This window comes from Rhincodon typus, chromosome 12 (genome assembly GCF_021869965.1).
Source record: "Rhincodon typus isolate 14 chromosome 12, sRhiTyp1.1, whole genome shotgun sequence".
NCBI lineage: Eukaryota > Metazoa > Chordata > Chondrichthyes > Orectolobiformes > Rhincodontidae > Rhincodon > Rhincodon typus.
Window position 1 is genome coordinate 53,125,037 of NC_063343.1, and position 20,880 is coordinate 53,145,916.

The following is a 20,880-nucleotide window of genomic DNA, read 5'->3' on the forward strand; positions in this document are numbered from 1 at the left end:
TGCTTATCCTATCACACATACACAGAACAATCTCAGAAAAGTGTGATTAATAGGATTCTCAGAGGTGATTGGAACAGCATTATACAGTCAATAAATTTCACATGGTCCTCTTAAGACAGATCAGATATACTTCATTTCATGGTATTAAAATCTGAAATCTCTTCAGCAAAATTACTTTCACAGCGACAACATCAGTAGTAGTCAACTGTGTAGTTCACTAAATTCTAGAGGGATCATCGGCAGCCAAATGATGTTGCATCAGAAAATTATATTTTTATGCAAATACAGGCCTCCCACATTCTCCTCCAAACATAAAATTAAAATATTAAGACAGCTTAACGAATGTGAAGTAATTGGCTTAAACTCAGAATTGAACTGTACAGCATTGTCTAGAAGTAACTGAACACCTCAATGCTGTTCCAAAGTGCCGCAATTATTTCCTCGACAAACCTGCTGAACACTGAAGTTCTTTGTCCACTGGCAGCTTTACTTCCTGTACGAACATATTTATCATTCATAAATTCATAAATGACTCCAACTTGCATCTCCTCCCATCACTACGACTGCAATGAGATCTGGTCTTTGTTCACTTTTCACATCTATTTTGTACTGGTCCAAATTGAAGGGAGAATTTTATTTAAAACTTTCTCTTTTCTACTCAATCAACTGATCAGTACATTTACATTCTGTTACATTTGAAGTTGGTGGTGTGCTCTGTTTCCTTTTTAGTTCCACTGCTCCTCTGGTCACAATGAATTTTAAATTTAACTAAATTAGCCAATTGTATAGGTCTCGGGCTGTGTCATATTCAGATTTAAGAACAGGTCAGCCAGCCTCAACAAACAGCTGGTTTATTGCCAAAAACATTCAAATAAAGATGCAAAGATAATTAATATTTATATAAACACATATGCGTATCACTCATTTCCTTTCAAAAATACCTAACTTATGTACACACACAAGTCTGAGGAGAAATTTTAAAAAATGAAATTGGTGCAGAATGTTAACTTTAAATTATTTTGGCCAAGTAATAATTAGCTTATAAAAAAGCACAAGTCAAATGATGTCCCAAATAGTGTTCTAATTCCAAAGATATTTTGTGCAAACAAGCTACTGGCAATGGAGTACCTTCACGGAACAACTGTAGCTGGCAGAATTGTGTTTTCTGTGGCAGATAACAGTGAATCCTCCATGAATGTTAACAATGACTTTCAGTAGGTGCTCAGCTCACACACTTTGTGAGAATTGCAAAGAAGGAGACATAACAATGAGCTAACATAGTGTGGAGCTGGAGGAACACAGCAGGCCAGGCAGTATCAGTGGAGCAGGAAAGCTTATGTTTCAGATCGGGACCCTTCTGTTGCTCCTCACAAGGTCAAGGAGTTCACGGAGTTCCAACGTGCAATAGTTTTATCGAACTTACAAAATAGGCCACATTACTCTCCCTTAAAGTTTACCAGACTGAATGACTCCATCCACACTCCCTGCTCCATGCAGATGCAATATTGTTGCTAAAAAGAAGCGAATATAACAGCAAAGTGTCCTTTATTTAAAAGTTCAAGATATATTTATATGAGTCCGTGAAATATTTTAAAAATATTAGGATCATATCTGTTAATTACAATAATACATCACAAATAAAGTCTTAGATTGAATCTTTGATCAGTGTTGAAAGACTTAACCTCACAGAGTGATGACAAGGCCACGCTATTAACCTTGGTGTCCACAAGTAAGAAAGTAAAATTGGCCAAAGGTCACACTTCAGATTTCTGGTAACGTTTGTTTTTGAAAATCAGGTGTGCCCACATGTTATGCAATAAAACATCACAGATCATTTATCTGACTGTATCATTCCCAAAACAACATTAATTCAATGGTAACCTAACATGTAAAGTATACACTTTATATACTTTCAGTCATTTCAACAAAACCAATAGCTTCTCAAGTCAAAAGCACAATGACAATTCAGAATTTTCTTTATAATCTCCTCATCCAAACAACTAGTGCTGTATAACTATTCTGATATTTCCAACTGCATCAGAGTATATTTTCATCGCTTTCTAGCCTAAACCAGAAAGCATTTAACAGGCCTTGCAGTTCAATTACGGCAGTGCTTTCTAAACTTTTTCCTGCTGTGACCTAATTTTGAGGCTTGAAAATTGTTGCATCCCCTCAGTGAAAGCTGTGGGAGATGGGTGGGTGTGGGTGGGGGCGCGCAGTGGGGGTGGTGGGGGTGGGAGTTGGGGGTGCTATTGTTCAAGGAAGAGTACAGCTGTAATAACTCAGTCAAACCTCCATGGCCATTATTAGTTTACAGCTCATGACACTAGAATTTCAGTTACCAATTCGACTTGGAGTCTCAGCCAATATTTTCAGATGCCTGACCTATGACCTTCAAAATATTATGCTCTCATCTTGGCGCCCTTTCGGAGACCATCAGTTCTAGATGTCTGCAGTCACAAAGAAACAGAAAGATAAAGAAAAATAAATAAATATCACTAACAGAAGGGTTACCAGCAGTGGGAAGAAGAAAGTGTAATCCTGACAGAAAATTATCTAAGAATATGAAGGAAGTACCTTTCTAAGAATTGCATCATATCTTTGTATTGGGTATATTATCCATAATAATCTTTTTTAATAAAATCAGATCCTTACTTCAGATGTTTTAAAATCCCCAAATTAAAATCTTCTTGACAATGTTTATAAAATGTATTTGTGCAAATAGATATCCAAATTATTTCTTATTTGGAAAGAGTACTTTTATTTAAAAAACACAATTTACAGCATTATACTAAAGCATATATCTTTTAAAATACAATACATAATCTAAGATAACATGCAATTGCTGAAGTGTTAACTAACATTCTACTCTGAAAATTCAACTTTTGGCACCCTGTTAAAAGCAACACAGCGTTCGTCACATTCCACTGCTTCAACAAACTTGATGCCTATTATTTACGTTGTTCTAGCTCTGCAAATATGTTTCTACTAATCATAAGATTATTCTGGGTGTTTTACATTCCAGGCATACTTGCATTGCGTGCCTACTTTATTACATTGTTTATAAATGGATACATTTCTGTCTCTTACTCACATAATCAGAGGAATGTTGACAGGTTATTTGGTTATCACAATTCCTTATATTTAGTCACCAAATATAGTTTAAGACTAATGATTATTGACAGAATTTCAAAATGAAGTGATTCTGTCAAAAATATTCATTTCCTTAAAAATGTCATCCAATGTATAAATGACATATTTGATGTGTATTATACTCTAGGTGCTATTAACCAACAGATTTTCTAAACATCCTTTATTTCTCCCTTTTCCTTGACACTACTAGATTCAACAATGAGATGTGAAATACTGTAGCTAGAGTTCAGTGGCAGGACAGGTGGAGGACTGTTAATAAAGTAAATTTTATTTTAGGCTTCCTGAACAAGGACAGAGAGTTCAATTACAGGGAGATGATGATAAACTTAAGTAAAATACTAGTTAGACTGCAGCTGGAGTACTGTGTACAGTTCTTGTGGCACACTATAGAAAGGATATGAATGCACGGAACACTACAAAAGAGGTTTATGAGAATGGTACCAGGCACTTCAATTTTGAGGAAAGACTGCAGAAGCTGGGACTGTTTTCCTTGGAAAGGACGATGCCAAGAGGAGATGTGATAGTTTTTAAAACCAAGAGGGGTCTGGACAGAGTGGGTAGAGAGAAACTGTTCCCACTCATAAATTAATCAAGGACCAGTTTTAATTTGTTTTGCAAAAGATGTAAATGTGAGTTGAGAAAAAATGTTTTCACAGTGAATAGTTAGGGTATAAATGTGCTGCCTAGTGGTGCGGTGGAGACAGTTCAATTGAGGTATTCAAAAAGGCATTGCATGGTTATTTAAATGAAAACAATGCGCAGGGTTACAGGAAAAAGCAGGGGATTGGCACGAAGTTAAAATGCTCAGAAGGCCAGTGTAGACACAATGGGATTATTGGCCTACACCACAACAATTCTGTGATTCTTCGCTTGACCTCTTTCAGTATTCCAGGATGTAGGTCATTAGGACTCAAATACCTTTGCTTTTTCATGTTCTACTTTTTCAGAACTAGTTCCTTCTCTATAATTATCCTATCTGACTGCTCCACTTCTCCTTCTGTACTCTTAGATTTCTCTATCACTTCCTTGTGAAAGCAAAGATTAATTTTTCATTTAATGTAGCCACTAAGTCCTTCAACCTCCATAAAGTTTTTCTCTTCTCTAATTAGTCTCAGCCTTAAACTATCTTTCACTTTTTACATGTTTATAAAATTCTTTACTATTTCCAATTACGCCAGTTTTTTGTTAAAATTTCTTGAATTCCTTCCCAATTATTTTGATTTCCATTTTGCTACCTAACTTTTTTATGGCGATTTAAAGAAACTCTTCTTAAAGGAATTATAACTAGCTTAATTTTTATTGAAAAGTTTGTATTTTATATAGGAAACTGTGAAATAAAAGAAGAACCTGTAAGGCAAAATATTTGTACTTAATAAAAGTATGTTTACAATTGGTAAATTTTTAGATACCTTCAATGGAAGAAAGTTTATATTCACTCAGGAGGACAAGTTAATTGACAAGCAGTACAGAATTATAAAAAAGGTATATAGGTCCTTAAGGAAACAGTCTGTTGATCGCAGGTCCCATTGACCAGAATGAAGGGAAATTACTGGTTGAGCGCCCATGTCAGTTCCATTTCCACACTTCTATTCTCAGCCATTCCTCTCGCTCTCTCAGAACCACAATATGGTTGCTCTCGTTCTCACTTTCTAGCACAGCAATCCCCATAATTGATCATCCTTCACCATTTCATAGACTCATTGAATCCTTACAGTGCAGAAAGAGGCCATTCGGCCAATGACTCTGCATTGACCTCCAAAGAGCAGCCCACCGCCCTATGCCCTGTATCCCCACATTCACACTAATCCACCTAGCCTACACATCCCTGGACACTATAGGGCAATTTAACATGGCCACTCCACCAAACCTGTGCATCTTTGGACTGTAGGAGGAACCCAGAATACCCAGTGTAAACCCATACTGACACAGAGAAAATGTGCAAACTCCACAGAGGCAGTCACCAAAGGGTTAGAATCGAGCACAGGTCTCTGGTGCTGTAAGGCAGCAGTGCTAACCACTGAGTCACCGTGCCACCCATTTTAGTCATCTCCAGCAAGGTGCTGGTCAAATCATCCCCTTCCCTCCCCTCCTAGCATTCCAAAAGGATAGTTCCCTCCTCAGCACCCTTATCCACCTCAATCATCCCTAACACCTTATTGCCTTCACTCACAAACTTTCCATACAAGTGTAGGAGATGCAATACCTATCGTTTACCTCCTGCTCCTACCTTCCCATAAGTCAGGGCCTTCCAGTGAAATAATGATTTACCCACACAGAGGGTCTACATTGTCCTGCACTGATTTGCGAATGAATCGACTTGCTGTTCACAACCCAGTGACTGTAGCCTGGACTCTCTACTCAAGAAGTTACTGTCTTCTAGATTGGTGAGACCAAGTATGGATTGGATAGTTGCTTAGAAGAACACCACAGTTCCATCCACAAATGTAACTCACAGCTTCCTGTCGCCTGCTTCTTTTTATTCACCTCCCACTGTGAACTTGGCCTTCTACACTGTTCCAACAAAGCTCAACACAGACTCAAGGAACAGCACCTCATCTTTCGAGTTAACACTTTCCATGCAGCCTTCCAGGCTCAACAATGAATAGAACAATTTCAGTTTTTAACCACAGCCCCATTTTTACAACAACTCGACTACTCACATTTAGATCTTCTGTAGATGCATACTTTGTTCTTTATTTACCTCACTAACATCATTCGTTGCATTTTACCATCATCTTTTCATTATTTAATCTCTCCACCATCCACCTTGTCCCAGAATTCTTATTTCCTTCTTTCACCATCTCCCCAACATCCTTGCCTCATTTCATGCTTAAACTTGATTATATCTTTTTAACTACTTTCAGTTCTACCAAAAAAAATTTGATCTGAAACATTAACGTACAGGTTTTCACCACAGACATTCCCTGAGCTGCTGAACATTTCAACGATTTTCTTTTCAGATTTCAGAAAATAACAAGTACCAGCTAGAAGAACTGTCAAGAACCAAGGGATCTGAGTGAAGTGCCGAGTATGGACTCAGAGATCAGTATTGGAAACACCATTATTTTTAAATTAAAAAAAAGATTTAGGTTCAAAATGCAGCGTAAACTGTCCCACAGTGCTGTAGATTTTCTGAACTTCATGCCTTTAAGATGAGGTCATTCTCATAAGTAATCAGCAATGAAAACTCCCAGAAAACTCCTACACTTTCTCCCTCTTCATGCTATCCTGCTACATGGCCACTCACTCACTATGCCCCCAAACTGTCCATGACCCTGGGGCAACCACATCCTGCAATGTGCAATCTAGGAAGTTTTCAATCATGTCCAACATGGCTCCTATTCGTTATAAGTATGAGATCAGGTCACAGGCACAAGAAGCAATCTAAATTCTTTACTCAGAGAGTGGTAGGGGCGCGGAATGCATTGCCGGAGAGGGTAGTGGAGTCGGCCTCATTAGGGGCATTTAAGCGGCTATTAAATAGGCATATGGATAATAGTATAAGGTAGGGGTGGAGGTTAGATAGACCTTAGGTTTAGGGTAAAAGTCGGCACAACATCATGGGCCGAAGGGTCCGTATTGTGCTGTACAGTTCTATGTTCTCCTAGGTCCTGATTTATTCTGAACCATGCCTCAGCTCTAAAATCCAGAGATCAAATAGTTAAGGATAGCTCTTGTATATGCTATCAACTGACATTCCCAGAGATAGTAGGTACTGCAGATGCTGGAAAATCTGAGACAACAAGGTGCAGAGCTGGATGAACACAGCAGGCCAAGCAGCATCATAGGAGCAGGAAGGCTGACGTTTCAGGCCTAGACCCTTCATCAGAAATGGGGGAGGGGAAGGGGGTTCTGAAATAAATAGGGAGAGAGGGGGAGGCGGATAGAAGATGGATAGAGGAGAAGATAGGTGGAGAGGAGACAGACAGGTCAAAGAGGCGGGGATGGAGCCAGTAAAGGTGAGTGTAGGTGGGGAGTTAGGGAGGAGATAGGTCAGTCCAGGGAGGATGGACAGGTCAAGGGGGCGGAATGAGGTTAGTAGGTAGGAGATCGGGGTGGGGCTTGAGGTGGGAGGAGGGGATAGGTGGGAGGAAGGACAGGTTAGGGAGGCGGGGACGAGCTGGGCTGGTTTTGGGATGCGGTAGGGGGAGGGGAGATTTTGAAGCTTGTGAAGTCCACATTGATACCATTGGGCTGCAGGGTTCCCAAGAATATGAGTTGTTGTTCCTGCAACCTTCGGGTGGCATCGTTGTGGCACTGCAGGAGGCCCAGGATGGACATGTCATCTGAGGAATGGGAGGGGGAGTTGAAATGGTTCGCGACTGGGAGGCAGACATTCCCATACAGCTTCAGAATTTAAAGCAACAAGTCTAAAATGTCTCATCATTTACTTAAAAGTGTATTTATAAAAAATACTTACAAATAAATCTGCTTTAGCATCCTCTTTTTAGTTAAATGATTTTCCTCCATAAAGTTTCCCATCATTAGCCTTCCTTCAAGTATAAGTTTTTCTAACCTTTTCTCAAATCATTTCTGGCAGTAAGGGATCAGATTTGTGGCCGTCTGTCGCATCACTTCCAACATGCAGATATTTCCCTTCTGTATCAGTGGCTACATCAAGAAGTAACACTGAAGGTACAATCTGAAAAAAAAGCATTAATAGCCATAGGCATATAAAGGGAAGAGACTGTCCACTCCTTCTAAATTTACGCAAAAAAAGGAATATTGGGATAAAACATGATTTCCTGTTGCTGATGTCCCTCAGAAACATGTCAGCTACAAAACTGAAAGCAGGCGAGTCACAGGGTCATAGAGGTACACAGCACAGAAAAAAATCCCTTCAGCCCATCAAATCTGCACCAGTCAAAAACAACCAGCTAACTATTCTAATCTCATTTTCCAGCACTAGACCCATGGCCTTATATGCCTTGACTTCACAAACATACATCTAAATACTTTTTAAATGTTGTGAGGATTTCAGCCTCTACCATTCTTACAGGCCGTGAGTTCCAGATTCCTACCACTACCAAGTGATCTCTTGCCTCTTCACATCTCCACTAAATCTCTTGCCCCTTACCTCAAGGTTACGGCTCCTGGTCATTGATCCCTCCACCAAGGGGAAACATTTATTCCTTTTAACACTGTCTACACCCCTCATAATTTTATACACTTCAATCATGTCCCCCATCAGTCTTCTTTGCTCCAAGGAAAACAATCTATCCATTCTCTCTTCAAAACTTAAACCTCTCCAGCTGAGGCAACATACTGGTAACTCTCTTTTACACCCTCTCCATTGCAATCACATCCTCATATAACATTGGATTCCAGGACTGCAGTAAATGCTGTAGTTATGGCCTAATGAACTTTTAATACAGTTCCAACATAACGTGCCTACTCTTAAACTCCATGCCTCGGTTAATAAAGTATCCCACATGCCTTCTGAACAACTTTAAATGTTGGTCCCGGCCAAGTGCATCACCTCATACCTATCTGAACTGAATTCCACTCACCACTGATCAACCTGTCTACACCTCCCTGTAATCTAAGGTGATCCTCCTCACTATTTACTACCACAACAATCTGTGTATCATCCACAAACTCTGATCAACCCTCCTACATTCAAGTATAAATCATTTGTACATACCACAAACAGCAAGGGCCACAACACCGATCCCGATGGTGGCTCAGTGGTTAGCATTGCTGCCTCACAGCGCCAGGGACCCAGGATCAATTCCACACTCGGGTGACTGCCTGTCTGGAGTTTGCATGTTTCCTCCGTGTCTGCGTGGGTTTACTTCGGGGGCTCCAGTTTCCTCCCACAATCCAAAAAGATGTACAGGATAAGTGGATTGGCTGTGCTAAATTGCCCATAGCGCCCAGGGATGTGCAGGTTAGATGGATGAGTCATGTGAAATGCAGGGTTACAGGGATAGTGGGTGGGGCATGTGATCTGGTCGGGATGCTCTATGGAGGGTTGGTGTGGCTCGATGGGCCGAATGGCCTGTTTCCACACTGTAGGATTCTATGAACTCCACTGGACAAAAGCTTCCAGTCACACAACACCCCTCAATCATCAACCTCTGCTTCCTGCTACTCAGCCAATTCTGGACAAATTTGCCAAACCTCCTTGGATCCCATGGACTCTTAACATCACCATAAGTCTCCTATGTGGGACCTTATCAAAAATGTCTTCTGGTCTTCAGCAACAATGTCAAATAAATTGCCCTCATCTACACACCTGGTTACCTCTGAAAAATTCAATCAAGTTGTTCAGACATGATCTCCCTTGAACAAAACCATGCTGACTGTTCTTGATTAATCCCTGCCTCTCCATGTGCAGAGTAATACTGTCAGTCAGAATTGTTACCAATAGTTTCCCCACCTGACTGACTGGCCTACAAATTCCTGGTTTAATCTTTGCTCTCTTAGAGTCATAGAATACACTCATACAGTCATTCAACATGGAAACAGACCCTTTCTTGAATAACAATTTGACTGGCTGTCGAATTGAAAATTGCCAATGACTCTGCTATTTCCACCACCGCTTCATTCAATGTGGGATACATTTCATCCGGTCCTGGAGATTTAAATACTTTTAAGTCTGCCAGAACCTGATCTCTCTCGATGCTAATTTCTTTTAGCATATCACAGTCCTTTTCCACACACAAATTACCACTATGGTCCTTAATGGACCTTTCTCTTTCTCTAATTATCCATTTGTGCTTGAATGTGCTTGTAAAATAACGAAGGATTTTTCTTTATATTTCCTGCTGTTATTCTTTCATGCCTCCTTTTTGCTCTCCTAATGTCCTTTTAAAATTCCCATCGCACATTCTGTACTCCTCTAGGACTTCTGCTATTTTGAACCCTCAGTATCTGCCATAAGCCTCCCTTTTTTGCCATATCTAATCCTTTATATCCCTTGATATCTAGGGTTCAGAAGATTTGCTGGTCCCACCCTTTGTCTTTTTTTGGAACATATGGCCCTGTACTCTCCCTAGTTCTGTCTTGAATGTGTTCCACAGCTCTAGTATAGACTTACTTAAAAGTAACAGCTCCCAGTCCATACTGGCCAAATCTTATTAAAAATTGATCTTTCAGCAGTTTAGAAATTTGAATTTAGGCCCAAACTTGTCCTTTTCCAATTACAATCTTGAATCCAATGGAGTTGTAATCAACTATCTGCAAAACGGTCCCCCATTGATACATCAAACACTTGTCCAACTTCATCACCTAAAATTAAGACCAAGACCACCCCCTCTTTTGTACGGCACTCTACAAATGGCTTAAAAAGTTCTCCTGGATGCATTTTAAGAATGCCACTTGGTCTAACCTTTTCACACTATGCCTAACCCAGTTAATGTTGGGGTAGATGAAATTCCCTATTTCACTACCCTATTACTTTTACACTTATAAGTATGTAGGATATCAGCCTCGAAAAGATGTTTGTGTTTCCTGCAAATTAACCATCAAAAAGTTGGAGCTGGCATTGTGCACACTCCACATAGTTATTATAGGTTTTCAGCAGCCTAAGAGGTGGCCCTTAAAAGAAATATTGGAGGTTACCCACCGCCCAAGGTAAAGAAACATTTAAAATTTAATTTCTGTGCAGCCACAAAGAGCAGGAGTGTAACATGTAGATCCACAAAAATACTGGAGGCCACTACCAAAATGTGATCACACGCCCATCTGTTTGCATACCCTGCCCATACAACTATCTTGACTCACATTTCAGTTTTTCTTTACAACATCCATTACCACTGTATTTGGCTTCTGCATGATTTAATCTTTTGTTATTTATCTATCTTATGCATAATGCTATGAGAGGCCTTCCTTTTGTTTCTCCTGCCTCTTTCTCCGGCTTAAAAAGTTTTGGTTCTACATTTCTTCAGTTTTGATGAAACATAATCAACCCCAAACATTAACTCTGTTTCTCACCACAGATGCTGACTGAGATGCTGAGTATGTCCAGCAATTTTTGTTTTTGTTTTTATTACATCTATCTGCAAGTAACTCATTAGAGGCAGACAGAATTCTTAAAGCCTCAATTAGTGAGCTGTTCCGGGATTCAAAATTGACATCTGCAGCTCGGTGATTTCTTCCAGATGAGGCCCATGGATGAATCTAGATCAGGTCCGAGAACAAAGTCTTCTGGTGTTCATCTGAATTACCGACCCTATCACACAAGAAATCAAAACCACATCTAAATCCTGCCAAATAATGTACTGAAATTCAGATTGTGCAGAATAACAGAATAATAAAGTTTGTGATTCTGACAGAGACTGTTATGTCTCCAAAAGCACAATGTCCTTCATATAAAATAATTCTGTGATTGAAATCTCTAACCATTCACCCCACTTGATTGCATGGTTTTTGTTTACTTGAGGTTACAGAAAGGAAACTAAATTCCGAATAGAGTTATGAAACAGGTTTAACACAATGACACACCCCACCCTCAAAGGGTCTAAGAAAAGACTTATTTATGCAAAATAGTTGGTGAGAAGCAAGCATTGAAAAGACATACAAAACCAAATGGTTCAGTGATAATATCTGGATGCCAGTCAAAAAAAAACTGAAACGAAACAACCATTATCACAAACACTTTTTCAATATACTGATCCTAACACAAGTGAATAAAACAGATCACACGGCACATCAAAGGTCTAGGAAAAATTACAGGTAATTGTATGAAAAATGGACAATGGAATACAGTGACCGAAAGACAATTTGAAAAGGCCTGCAAGAAATCAACAAACTAAAAGTATTGCCAGTGAATGACAGAAATTAGAGTGCTTACATCAATGGAAGTTCAGAAAAAAAATGAAAAACATATTTTGAAGATTACTTAAACAGCAACTTATCGCTCACCAGCCATTGTCAAAATCCAGATATCATTCATAAAGATGTTTCAACCAGTTATACCGAGTGTTGATATTTCAGAAACTTAGATCAGCATACATGGAATTTCTTGCTGGAATATTTCACAATATATTTCCACTTCACATTGGCTTCACTTCAAACTCCAAGCAAAATTTCAACTGTACAACTAGTATTTACAGGGTGTTATGCCTCACTGGCGAAGCATGCTGAAATCAAGTCCCACTATTCCTCTAGTCATCACAAAGACTAAAAATTTTGTCAAAGTGTGCAAAATCCTCAATTTAATTGTCTAATAGACTCCGGTTAACCAAAAACACAAACCTGGTTTTGTACTAAACTGAAGCTACTATTTATTACAAATAAAAAGATTCTAACCATAAGTAAACTGCTGATACTTAATTCTACTAGTTCAAACACTAACCCTTCACATACATACTGACAGACAAAAAACAATGGTTATTATGGACAGGAGGGGAAGAATTATTGGGGAAACAATTATATTGCACAAGTCATCAGGATTTGAGGAGTTCTGAGGAAGGGTCACTGGACCCGAAACGTTAACTCTTGTTTTCTCCTTCACAGATGCTGCCAGACTTGCTGAGCTTTTCCAGCAACTTTGCTTTTGTTCAGGATTTGAGGAGGAGTTCCTTATGTTTCCCAAGTCCTTTAGCTCTTCAAGCTTTTCCTTTGGGTTCTTTCACTTTTGCACAGGAGGCGTATGATGATTAGTTCACAAATGATAAAAGTATTTGACTTATTAGCCACAGCTTACAACAACTGGTGGAAGCAAAACAACTTTCTTTTAGCTTTAGGTATATTACTGGTGAGATGCACCTCCTCCTGCAGAAGTCTGAAGGCTTCTCACAGTGCCTTTAACACCTCAAGCTATTCAACTATTCAGTTATCAGAGAGTTGTCAACGTTTCGGATATTACCCTTCTTCAGGATTGCAAAGGACTCCAGTCCTTAAGAACGGTAATACCCGAAACGTTGACTTCTCCTTTCCTCTAGACGCTGCCTGGCTTGCTGTGTTCTTCCAGCCTCCTGTATGTCTACCATGGATTCCAGCATCTGCAGGTTTTTTTGTCTCTATCAGAGAGTTGTCATCAGGCTGATGACCTTTGGCATCCACAACTGGTCACAACTCTGCAAATCAAATCAACAATTTGTTGTTTAATGACTCTCACTGTCTCTCAACACCTTTAGCTTGTAGAAATCTGTTTCTTTCTTAAATATGTTCTGTGACTTAGCCTCCACAGCCTTCTGTGGTAGTGAACTCGATGCATTCGCCACCTTCTCCTCATCCCAGTCCAAAATGGCCCAGCATGTAATCTGAAACCATGATCTCTTGTTTAGAACCCCCATGCTCCTTTACTCAAACCATCTTGTAATGAATGCTAACATAGTATTTGTCTTGCTAATTGTTTGCAGACACTGGATACTTGCTTTTAATGACTGGTGTACAAGAACAGCCAAATCCCTTTGACCCTCAACATTTCCCAATCTACACTGCTATTCTGTTTTTCATCCTGAAGTGGGCAACTTCACATTTATCCAAACTATACGGCATCTGCTATCTTACAGATAAATAAAACTGCAGATGCTGGAATCCAAGGTAGACAAACAGGAGGCTGGAAGAACACAGCAAGGCAGGCAGCATCTGGAGGAAAGAAGTCAATGTTTCTTCAGGACTGGATGCGGGGGTAGGGGAAACTACAGATAAAGAGGGGTGGGAGGGTGTAGCAGAATGGTGGTGTTAGGGGTCCACCTCCCCCTCCCTTTATCTGCAGCTCCCCCTACCCCCACATCGAGTCCTCAAGAAAGGTAGTACCCGAAACGTTGACTTCTCTTTTCCTCCATATGTTGCCTGGCTTGCTGTGTTCTTCTAGCCTCCTGTTTGCATATCTATTTGCCCACTAACTCAATGTGTCTATTTTGCCTTGAAGCCTTTTGAGATCATTCTTGCCACTCACTCCAACTTATTTTCTGTTGTCAGAAAATCTGGAAATATTAAACAAGTCCCTCATTTACGAACAACTCTGTAATAGGGGACACAGAAGCTAATGATTTTATAATGGATGTATGAAGGAGAAGTCAATCCATTGAAATTGTTTGACTGTGTAGTTAGCTAGTAGAGTTTTCAGAATTGGTGGATGGCCTCTATTTAGAACTTGTAAAGGCATGAGACGAAATATTGAAGATTAGAGCCCACGACATTGGCAGTTAATATCAGCATGGCACAAGGTTTGGTCAATGGTCAGAAAACAGTGCGAATAAATCGGTTATTTTTGGAATTGCCAGCTACCACAAGCAGAACGCTGCAAGGATCAGCGCTTGGTCCAGTTTCTATCTACAATCTACATCAAAAACTTAGATGAAAAGACCAAATGTAATATATTGAAGCATGCTGACCATACATAAGAATTCATGAAAATAGAAGAGTAAGCTGTATACCCCATGGAGACAGTTCCATTCTTCATCAAGATCACACTTAACTATTCATCATCCTACACTCCCGACCCTACATCCTCACCTCATAAATTCTTTAGTGCTCAAATGTCTTTGAATAGAAACAATGACAGAGAATCTATACCTTCAAGAGCAGAAAATTGCAAAGATTAACCAACATGTCCTCACCACACCAGGTGCAAATTTTTTTTATTTCTCATCTCTGTCCTAAACGGTCAACTCCTTATCCTAACACCATGGGCTGAATTTGCAAGGAGTCGGATTGAGAAATGGTCAAGGGTCCCAAATGTGGATTGCCGCCCACTTCACCCCTTATTTTTAACACATCCAATGTTTGTCAGTAAGGGAAAGGAGGCAGGGTGCAGGTCACGCAGGAAGAAATTCAAACTCAGCAGAGCCACATGAACTCAGCAGTGAGCTCATTTTTGCTGTTGCAATATACTTAATCCACAGTGTGAGAGTACAAATTGAAACAGTAGATGTAAATGCTCTTTGAGAGTGGGTAAGGTCTGTTTAAGTGTCGTGATCTTAAGTTATGTTTAAATCCATTAGTCAGCATGGCTTTGAGAGGGGCAGGTCATGCCTCACAAGCCTTATTGAATTATTTGAGGGTGTGACAAAACATATGATGAAGGTGGAGCAGTGGATGTGGTGTATATAGATTTTAGCAAAGCATTCGATAAGGTTCCACATGGTAGGCTCATTCAGAAAGTAAGGAGGCATGGGATTCAGGGAAATTTGGCTGTCTCGATACAAAACTGGCTGTCCAATAGAAGACAGAGGGTGGTAGTAAATGGAAAGTATTCAGCCTGGAGCTTGGTGACCAGTGGTGTTCTGCAGGGATCTGTTCTGGGACCTTTGCTCTTTGTGATCTTTATAAATGACTTGGATGAGGAAGTGGAAGGGTGGGTTAGTAAGTTTGCTGATGACACGAAGGTTGGTGGAGTTATGGACAGGATGGATGGCTGTTGTAGGTTGCAACGGGACACTGACAGGATGCAGAGCTGGGCAAAGAAGTGGCAGATGGAATTCAACCCAGAAAAGTGTGAAGTGATTCATTTTGGAAGGTCGAATTTGAATGCAGAATACAGGGTTAATGGCAGGATTCTCAGCAGTGTGGAGGAACAGAGGGATCAGCCCATGGTGTTAGGATAAGGGGTTGACCGTTTAGGACAGAGATGAGAAATAAAAAAATTTTGTACCTGGTGTGGTGAGGACATGTTGGTTAATCTTTGCAATTTTCCACTCTCGAAGGTATAGATTCTCTGTCCATAGATCCCTCAAAGTTGCTAGCCAAGTTGATTGGGTTGTAAAGAAGGCATATGGTGTGTTGGCTTTCATTGGCAGGGGAATTGAGTTGCCATGAGGTTATGCTGCAGTTCTATAAAACTCTGGTTAGACCACACTTGGAATATTGTGGTCAGTTCTGGTCACCTCATTATAGCAAAGATGTGGAAGCTTTAGAAAGGGTGCAGAGGAGATTTACCAGGATGCTGCCTTGACTGGAGGGCAGGTCTTATGAGGAAAGGTTGAGGGAGCTAGGGCTTTTTTCATTGGAGCGAAGAAGGTTGAGAGGTGACTTGATAGAGGTTTACAAGATGATGAGAGGCATAGATAAGAGTGGATAGTCAGAGACATTTTCCCAGGGCGGAAATGACTATTACGAGGGGGCATAATTTTAAGGTGATTGAGGAAGGTATAGGGGAGATGTCAGAGGTAGGTCCTTCACACAGAGAGTGGTGGGTGTGTGAAATGCGCTGCCGGCAGTGGTAGTGGAGTCAGATACTTCAGAGATTTTTAAGCGACTCTTGGATAGGCACATGGAGGATAGTAAAATGTAGGGTATGCAGGGTAAATTGATCTTAGTAGGATAATAGATCGGCACAACATCGTGGACCGAAGGGCCTGTACTATGCTGTACTGCTCTATGTTCTATTACTATTTTCAAAATGAGCAACAATTGTCATTGAAAAAACCCACTACTATACTGCTTTGATTGACAGGCCATCTTCCTCGGATCAATAAACATAAATGTAGCCAGGATGCATGCAGTTCCAAAATGAGTTCTTTGTTGACATCTCCTCAAGGGTTATGATGTCAATATGAATGTTTAGCTAAATTTCAAAAGTTACAAATTATTTGAGCAAACTGATCTGATTTTAAAATTCAATTGGCAACTTAAACATGTTTAAAGTTTAGCAGTCTTTGAGGTGAGATCTTGTTTATTTTTATAAGAATTTGAGAAAATTACAAAGCCTTGAATTAATTTTATAAATGGTGCCTTCTATCTGCTCCACTGTCAGAAGTGTATAAGTGAAAGCTGTGGTTTTCAATCTACTACTTCTTCATCACCACGTGGCTCAAGGTCTGCCCATGTTAAATAATGGGTGAATGGCTCCTGAAAAATTCATTCATGGATGTGGGCATTGTTGGCTAACCAGTAATCATTGCCCATTCCTAACTGGCCAGAAGGCAATGAGTCAACCACATTGCTATGGGTCTGGAGTCACATGTAGGCCAGACAGTAACAGCAGCAGTTTCCTTCCCAAATACAATAAAACATAGGGTAAGAACTAGGCCATTCAGCCCATTGAGTCTGCCCTGCCATTCAATCATTGCTGTTATGTTTGTCAACCCCAAGCTCCTGCCTTCTTCCCATAACCCTTGAAACCCTTACCATCAAGAACCTATCTCTATCTTGAATACACTCAATAATTTGGCCTCCACAGCCCTCTGCAGCAATAAGATCCCCAGATTCACCACCCTTTTGCTGAAGAAATGCCTCCTCATCTTAGCTCTAAAGGGTCATCCCTTCACTCTGAGGCTGGGCCCTTCAGTCCTAGTCTCACCTATAGTGGAAACATCTTTGCCATGTCCATCCTTCTAGTCTTCTGCAGCATCCCCCTTTCTTCAACATTATCTGACCCTCAACCTACCTAAAATGACATTAATGAATTAGATGAGGTCTTCCAGACAATCGACAATGATGTCATCAGACTCTTAATTCCAGACTTTTAGTGAATTCAAATTCTCCAATGTGCCTTGGCCAGATTTGGTCTGTAGAACATTATCTGAGTCTCTGAATTAATAGTCTCCTAATGCTAAATAATGTTCCTAATGCAATTGCCTCCCCATCGCAATGTCAAACACAGGCTATGTGTCTTTCATTTGAAAAAGAGACAATTGTGGAGCTTAAAATTATTCCAGTGTTTCATAAAGATTGCCTGCAATATGTCAAGTTTAAGCGCCGGCAATTCTGATGATCTTTTTAAGTTTCAATGCTTTTTTTTCACCCGGCGGGCAAGCAAGCCAGGAGAAGAAAGCATGCAAATTGGAATGACCTCAGGATCCTGCAGAAAGGAATGGGGTGAAGGATCTTGGAATGTCACGCGTGCGCATTACAGGCCCTGGTTCATTATGTCCATCACTCCCAAAATCAGACATGCGCAGTAGCAGAAACTCGCTTGTTAATATATATGTATATATAACGCACGCGCAGTACTCCAAACAGCTGCACCTTATTTGGCAAGCGGCTGCTGTGTTTGGGTTGCTAACCGGGGCCTACCCACCTGTCGCGGGGATCGACCCAGCTCGTCTGCTTGGTGTTGTGGTCGATGTAGTACAACTTCCCATCGTAGTCGGTCGCCTCTTCCCAACCGGGTGGCAGGGGCAGTTCTCCATTGCCCTTGCTGAGCTTGGGCATAGCGAGCGGCAGGTTGTTAGAAACTCCAGCTCCTCCATAGGAAAGTAAAACGATGAACGAGAAACGCCGAGTCGCTGCTCCGAGCCGGCGGCGCTTCGCCTCGAAACATTCCTCTCTCTCTTCGAGTTTGTGATAAACAAATGTTTTTTTTTCTCCCCTGTGCTGCTCACGCCTCCATGTTTATTTGAGCTGAGCGGAGGGAGAAGCTCGAGTCGCCGTTTGGATTCCGCTCGCGCTCCCAACCGAAACGCGCGCACGACCACCCAAAATGTTACCGTCTTTTCGATCTCCTCTTCGGCTCTTTCGGGTTTGCAAACTCTCCCGTTCTGCCCCTACTCCTGCCTCGAGAGCAAAAGTTTCTTTCTCGTTGTCCCCCTGTTGATGAACCGCTGCCCTTTTTCTGGGATCCCCCCCCCCCCCACGGCTGAGCGGCACCGCTTCCGAATGCTCTCCGCTTACTGCATGACGTCATCCAGGTTGTCAGTCAGGTACCTTTCTGCCGTAATTACACTAAAAGAAGCGCTGGAGTACGACCGTAATGTGCTTAAACTTACTGTCCCCTTCCTCGAATCTTCTCACCCCATTTATCCACCACACCACGCAACCCCCACCCCAGCCTTGAAACTTTGAGTTAAAGGATGGATGGGTTGGAATTGAATAATGTTTTGCTGTGTCTGTATTCAGGTGCTAGCTTTGTCTCACTTGGCATTATGCTTACCCCTGATTCTACAAGGTTATGGGTTCAAGTGTCATTTTGGTGCAGTAGTGAGGACAATGTGGACTCCTGGATGTGCCGTTTTTCATATTAGGTTTTAAACAGATGCTCTGTGTTTTCCCCCTTGTGAAGCTAAAACATCTCATTTTAAGAAGCCCTGATATCCCTCAATCAATGCCACAAAGACAGATACGCAAACCCACAATGCTGGAGAAACTCAGCAGATCTAACATAACTTGGAGAGCGAAAAACAGTTAACATTTTGAACCCGGTATGACTTTTTCAGAATGTAAAGTGTGTACTGTTTCTCTTTCCACGGCTGCCAGACCTGCTGATTTCTTTTTTTTCCAGCATTCTTTTTGATTTAGTTTTCCAGCATACACAATATTTTGCCTTTACACTCTCAGATTGTTGCTTCATGTCAAATTGTTGTTTATTGCGTCTTGAACATAGGAAAATGGAAATGGAAGTTAAATTGTCTGTGATGTTTCCTACATTACAGCAGTGACTAAACTTTAACAGTACATTATTGGCTGTAAAGTGCTTTGGAACTTATTGTGCATAAAATGTGCTATGTTTTGTTTTTATGGGGAGGTGTATACAATCTTGCAGTGCAAATGGAGGCCACTCAGGTTATTGTACCTGTTTTTCTTTCTCTTTGAGAGAGCTGTCCAATGTAGTTTCCCACCCTTATTTCTTTCCCCATAACCCTACAAATTTCCCCTCTTCAAGTACATGTTCAATTGCCTTTAAAAGTTCCTAGGCAAAGTAACTTTCCAGCTTTCCACATAGTGTATTGCAAATCCTTAACATTTTGTGTGCAAAATGTATTTTTTTACTTCCAGTTCTTATCAGTGAAGTTAAATTTATGCTCTCTAGTTAGTGACCAATTTAGCAGAGGAACTGTTTTTCCCCCCACTTGTTTGATCAAAACCCCTAAAGTTAGATGCATCTCATAAATCTTCCCTTTCCTGCACAAAGGAGAACAACAACAGTTTCTCATTTGCCAAGTGCACCTGAAACATCATAACATTTTAAAAAAATGCAGTGAATTTTTCTGATCTGAAATACAGCCTCCAAATCCAGATTCAGTGACCAGCTTAAAAAGGGAATTTAAAGGAAAAAATAAAAGGCTATCAGGAAAGGATAGGGGTGCAATATAAAGTCACCATAATCTTGCTATTTAAATTATTTTTGTTTATATATTAATGATCTGGATAAAGGAACTGTGGTAATTGTTGCAAAATTTGCAGATCACAAAGGTAGTGGAGGGACAGGTAGTGTTGAGGAAACAGTGAGGCTGAAGAAGGACTTAGACAGGCTAGGAGAATGGGCAAGAAGTGCCAGATGGAATACAATGTGTGAAGTTATGCACTTTGATAGGAAGAAATGGTGTATGCTGCTTTCTAAATGGAGAAAGACTTCAGAAATCTGAAGCACAAAGGGGTTTGGGAGCCCCAGCTCGGGATTCTCTTAATATGCAGGTTCAGTTAGCAGTTAAGAAGGCAAATGCGATATTAGCATTTTTTTTCAAGAGGACTAGAATACAAGAGCAAAGATGTCTTGCTTCGGCTATCCATGAGGCTCTGGTCAGACTGCATTTGGAATATTGTGAGCTGTTTTGGGTTCTGTATCTAAGGAAGGATGTGCTGGCATTGGAGGGGGTCCAGCCAAGGTTTACAAGAGTGATTCTGGGGATTTAGGGCTTCTCATGTGAGAAGCAGTTGAGAACTATGGTGTGGAGATGTTTCCATAGTAGGAGAGACTAGGATCTGAGGGCACAGCTTCAGAGTGAAGAAATGACCCTTTTGAACTGGGAGGAGGAATTGTTTCAGCCAGAGAATGGTTAGTGTGTGGAATTCATTGCTGCAGAGGGCTGTGGAGGCCAAGTCATTGAGTGCACTTAAAACAAGGTCAGAAATCACACCACCAGGTTATAGTCCAACAGCTTGATTTGAAAA

The 20,880-nt window shown here is 40.7% G+C and overlaps 1 protein-coding gene across 1 annotated transcript in view; it reads right to left on the bottom strand.

Moving 5' to 3' along the window:
* The window catches only part of LOC109937352 (protein KIBRA), a 98,188-nt gene extending 79,522 nt beyond the window's left edge, over positions 1–18,666 (bottom strand). The window contains exon 1 of the mRNA XM_048603469.1: positions 18,071–18,666. Coding sequence (XP_048459426.1) covers positions 18,071–18,204 — 134 coding nt within the window. The 5' untranslated portion in view covers positions 18,205–18,666. The remainder of the gene's footprint in view (positions 1–18,070) is intronic.
* Positions 18,667–20,880: the final 2,214 nt, after the last annotated feature.